Below are 5,651 nucleotides of genomic sequence, written 5' to 3' on the forward strand. Positions count from 1 at the left end.
GTTAGCACACTGGCAATGAGCAGCAAGCTGGCAGAATCAGCTGGTGGTGAGCTGGCAGAATCGTTAGCACACCGGGCGAAATGCTTAGCGGTATTTCGTCTGCTGCTATGTTCTGAGTTCAAATTCTGCTGAGGTCGACTTTGCCTTTTATCCTTTCGGGGTCAATTAAATAAGTACCAGTTACGCACTGGGGTCGATATATTCGACTTAATCCCTTTGTCTGTCTTTGTTTGTCCCCTCTGTGTGTAGCCCCTTGTGGGCAGTAAATAAATAAGAAACATTAGCGCGCTGGACTAAATTCTTTGTGGCATTTCGTCTATCACTATGTTCTAAGTTCAAATTCTGATGAGGTCGACTTTGCCTTTTATCCTTTCGGGGTCAATAAATTAAGTAGCAGTTGAACATTGGGGGCTGACGTAACTGACTCATCCCCTACCCTAAAATTGCTGCACTTGTGACAAAACTTGAAACCATCAAAGGAGGTGAATTGGGAGAATCGTTAGCACGTCAGGTTAAATGCTTTGCAGTATTTTGTCTGCTGCTACGTTCTGAGTTCAAATTTCACCAAGGTTGACTTTGCTTTTCATCCTTTCGGTGTCAATTAAGTAAATTCCAGTTACACAATGGGGTGGATGTAATCAACTTATCCCTCCCACCAAATTTCAAGCCTCATGCCTATAGTAGAAAGGATTATTATTATTATTATTATTATTATTATTATTATTATTAAGGAAGGACCCAGCAGAGTTTTTAGCACACTGGCAGAATCGTTAGCACGCCAGGCAAAATGCTTAGTGATATTTCGTCTGTCTTTACATTCTGAGTTCAAATTCCACCGGATTCAGTTTTGCTTTTCATCCTTTTGGGATTGATAAAATAAGTATTGGGGTCACTTGTAATCGACTTAGCCCCCCACCCCCTAACTTGCTGGTCCTGTGCTAAAACTTGAAACCAATATTTGCCTTCTCTTACCATTCTTGCTATTCTCAATTCCAGGTGGAAATGGTTACATAAATGATTACCCTGTTGGAAGAATTACTCGTGATGCAAAACTCTATGAAATCGGTGCTGGCACCAGTGAAGTCCGACGCCTTATCATTGCTCGTGCCATCAATGCTTTCTATCGATAACCAACAGAATTTTCTTTTATTTTAGTTCTTCCTTTTGGCTTTTTATTTTTCTTCTTCTCTATGTCAGTCATCAAGGCTAGTCAACTCACCTGTGAACATCGATATATTAAAGATAAGACTGTAGTTGCACAGAATAACGTAATAAGCCAACTGTATTTATATTTGGATTTGTTGGAGGAAAAGCCTTGTTTGTATTTTGGGGGACAGATTTGGCATGAAGGTGACTTGGGAGTGAAAGTTTAAAGAATTTTTAGATATATTATTTGCTGGATATATGAAAACTGAAATGAAATACGAAAAGACAATCACACCCTGGTACAACTGAAAAAGAATACTTACAAGAAAACAAAATGATGAATTATGGAAAATTGATTAAAGTATCGTTTTTAGTAATATAATGGAGCTATTTAGTTTTTTTTTCCTTTTTTGTTTTTATCTTTTGGTGTGTTTTTTTTTTTGGCAAAGTGCAGGCATGGCTGTGAGGTTAAGAAGCATACTTCCCAACCATGTGGTCTTGGGTTCACTTCCACTGTACAGCATCCTGTGTAAGAATCTTCTACTATAACCTTGAGCCAACCAAAGCCTAGTGAGTGGATTTGACAGAAGGAAGCTGAAAGAAACCCACTAATTACATATATGTGTATGCTTCTGTGTATGTGTGTGCGCACATGCATATGTGTGCATGCATGTGAGTGTGTGTATGTGTTGTGTGTGTTTGCATGTACCTTTGTCTAGATATCTTATGATGATCATGAATGAGCATCATCATACAAGCGGGTTTGTTCAGTTCCCAACTTCCATGGAAAACATGCCTTGGTTGTTGGGAAGTATTACTTTGCTTGGAAACAGTCGCGACTAAGGGTTAATGACAGGAAAGGCATCCGGCCATGACAGATCTGCCTCAACAAATTCCATTTGATCCATGTTAGCATTGGAAAAGTGGACATTAGATGTTGATGATGGCACATAAAATACACCATTTTGAGTGTGGCCATTGCCAGTATCTCCTGACTGGCCTTCATGCGGGTGACACGTAAAAGCACCCACTATACTCTCTGAGTGGTTGGCGTTAGGAAGGGCATCCAGCTGTAGAAACTCTGCCAAATCAGATTGGAGCCTGGTGTAGCCATTTGGTTTCACCAGTCCTCAGTCAAATCGTCCAACCCATGCTAGCATGGAAAGCAGACGTTAAACAATGATGATGATGATGATGATACCATTAGTTAAATATTTTTTCCGTTTCACAAATAGCAAACTGACAATGTTCCACTGTCACTCATATATGTATTTTTAGATGTACCCCGCTTATCCTGCAGGTACTTGGTGACCTCACTGGTGCTGATGTCACATGAAAAGTACCCAATACACTCTGTTAAATGCTTGGCCTTAGGAAGGGCCACCAGTTGTTGAAACCATGCCAAAGCAGACATAGAAACTTGTAGAGCCCTCTGGCTCGTCTGCTCTCGTCAAACCCCAACCCTTGCCAGCATGGAAAAAGGAATGTTAAATAATGGCGGTGGTGGTGGTGTGTGTGCACATGATGGATCTTCGCACAGTTTGCTTCTATCAAATTTCACAAGGTATTCTTCAACTACAAATGTCTGGTAGAAGAAAAGCACTCTTACAAAATGCTGTGCAGTGAGATCCCATTGTAGACCACCTGGTTGAGAAGCAAACGCCTCAACTATTTAACTGATATGAGACTTTCATATTTATACATGAATGAAAAAGTATGTAACAAACAAACAAACCAAAAAATTGAAACAAAAACGGCAAAACAAAATATGAAATATTTATTGTTTTTATTGTATGAATTATTTACAAATGATTCAGGGATCAAACTAGACTTCATTCTTATTCTTTCACACACACACACACACACAAACCTCCATATTTACAATTTATGAATTGTTGACGTTTTGCTGTAAGTTAACCCTAATCAAGCAGACCTATGGTTAAAGGCAAGCCAACCGTGACTTTCACTTCTTTTTAGGGTTAAATAAAGATTACATTATTTAGTGTGTTCTTCCTTTAATTAAGACAACAAAATCTGATTTTGAGGTAGATTTGGCTACTGCTTATAGCAAATCGAATGACCTTGTAAAGGCACCTTCATTGGCATACTGATGCTTGTTAGTATTGTTACTGTTTAGCCCCAGGTCACTAGACTTGTGATTGGACAGTCTACACACAGTCCCATATACCCAACATGTCCTGTTAGTATTCATGAGAATCAAGTCAACTTTGACAAGGTGATCTATGCTCAATGACATTTCAACCGTGACCATCTAGGGTTTTTTTTTATCAGGCATTGAGTACACATGGAGTACCTGGTCCAACGTACTGTGTTTTTGTTTGTTTGTTTGTTATTTTTTCTTTTTACTTAAGATGGCAGGGAGTTGTGAAATATCTATTACCCAACGGCGGAGTGAACTTCTTACGTGCTCTCACAAGCTTCTAGAATACCAGCTGAACCACTCTCAAATCACAAAATACTGCTGTCTTGTTAAGACTGGGTACGTTGGACAATCAAGATGACTTACATATATTCCTGCTTATGAGAAGCAAAAAAAAAAAAAGGACAGGATTGTCAAAGCTGAAATTCCTTTGAATGTAGGTCTGTTGGATGCTCAGAAATCAACGTGGGGATAGATAACAGCAAAAAATTAGCTGCAAGTGGAAAATGAAACCAACTCACACGATCTACCTCAACAAAATCTCATTTATCATACATATATATATATATATATATATATATGTATATACACACACACACATACATACATACATACATACATAACGGAGAGGCAGATAAGCACAAGTAGGCTTAATGAGTATATTTACATGGCATTCAGAATACTGAGTACAGAATAGAAAATGCAAAAAAATTGTAATAATAGAAATTATATAATAGTCTTATCTTAACAGCTGTTTCGGTGAACCATGGCTTATGCAGTAATCACTTCCGTTACATAAAAAAAAAACGCTCATAATGTTGTAGGTATATGGAATAACACAAATTTCTATGGATCCGTTAGAATTGTGATTTAAGTTCTCATTTATCTGAGGACTATTCCATGAATATCTATAACATGCTTGTATTAGCGTTATCAAACATATACTATATACATATATATATTCATACACACACACACACACATATATATAGTCTCAGGCGTGGCTGTGTGTTCAGTTCCACTATGTAGCACCTTGGCCAAGAGTCTTCTATTATAGCATCAGGCCGACCAAACCCTCGGTAGACGGAAACTGAAACAAGCTCGTCGTACACACACAAACACACGCACGTACACACAAACACACACGCATGCATACATATTTGCATGTGTGTCTTTGTGTCTGTGATTGTCTTCTATCACCGTTTGACAACCGGTGTTGGTGTGTTTACGTTTCTGAAACTTAGAGATTCGTTAAAAGAGGCTGATAGAATAAGTGCTAGGCTTTGAAAAATTGTACTGGGGTTGATTCATTCGACTAAAAATTCTTCAAGGCGGTGCCACAGCATGGCCATCGTCTAACGATTAAAACAAATAAAACGATAGATATTTACATTCGTAGACCTGCTACAGGACCCATGGTGTGTGCACCTTTTACACATCAACGGCCTCTATAAATTGTTTAAAGAAAAACAGAAAATATATTTACAAGAGAGTAACTAAGAACTGGTGCTGTATTTAGTAATTATGCTTCACCACAAGAAAGGGATAATGGGTTCTAACATTGGCAGAATGGTCACATATATTTTCGATTGTTTAGTGTTGAGTTAATGGACTTGATTTCGTAGACTCCAAAGGAATGAAAGCCATAGACGACCTCGGTACGAATTGAACGCAGAACGTAAAACTACTGAATACTGCATCTCTACCTCAAAGTCCAGTCCTTGTGGTGTGGTCACTCGTGAATCTCAATGATCTGGGAGCTATGCCAGTGGAACGCAAGCTCTTGGCAAGGTATCGCATGCTTGCACAGGTCAAAGGATACAAGCCAGGCTAATAGGTATTTCCTCTCCTCAAATATGAAGTTATAGTAGCATCAGTGACAATTCAAAATTAATAAGATCTGGGAGAGAAAGGTCTTCTCTCAGGGAAACACGAAAGAAGCTGCAAGAAAACAGGGATCCAAATGGACAGAAGCAAAAAAGACAGACCAAAGCCGAGAAGGGTGGAGAAAAGACATCGATGGCCGATGCTTCATAGGGAGCGAAGGGCGCAAGTAAGTGAATAAATGAGTAAGTTGGCACTCCGTCGCTTACGACGTCGAGGGTTTCAGTTGATCCGATCAACGGAACAGCCTGCTCGTGAAATTAACGTGCAAGTGGCTGAGCACTCCACAGACACGTGTACCCTTAACGTAGTTCTCGAGGATATTCAGCGTGACACAGTGTGACAAGGCTGACCCTTTGAATTACAGGCACAACAGAAACAGGAAGTAAGAGTGAGAGAAAGTTGTGGTGAAAGAGTACAGCAGGGTTCGCCACCATCCCATGCCGGAGCCTCGTGGAGC

General features: G+C 39.4%; 1 protein-coding gene across 1 annotated transcript in view; it reads left to right on the plus strand.

Moving 5' to 3' along the window:
- Nucleotides 1-1,528, plus strand: part of LOC106871505 (isovaleryl-CoA dehydrogenase, mitochondrial) — a 28,056-nt gene extending 26,528 nt beyond the window's left edge. The window contains exon 12 of the mRNA XM_014917994.2: nucleotides 997-1,528. Coding sequence (XP_014773480.1) covers nucleotides 997-1,130 — 134 coding nt within the window. The 3' untranslated portion in view covers nucleotides 1,131-1,528. The remainder of the gene's footprint in view (nucleotides 1-996) is intronic.
- The last annotated feature ends 4,123 nt before the right edge of the window (nucleotides 1,529-5,651 follow it).

The sequence above is a fragment of the Octopus bimaculoides genome, chromosome 24 (assembly GCF_001194135.2).
Source record: "Octopus bimaculoides isolate UCB-OBI-ISO-001 chromosome 24, ASM119413v2, whole genome shotgun sequence".
In the NCBI taxonomy this organism is placed as follows: Eukaryota; Metazoa; Mollusca; class Cephalopoda; order Octopoda; family Octopodidae; genus Octopus; species Octopus bimaculoides.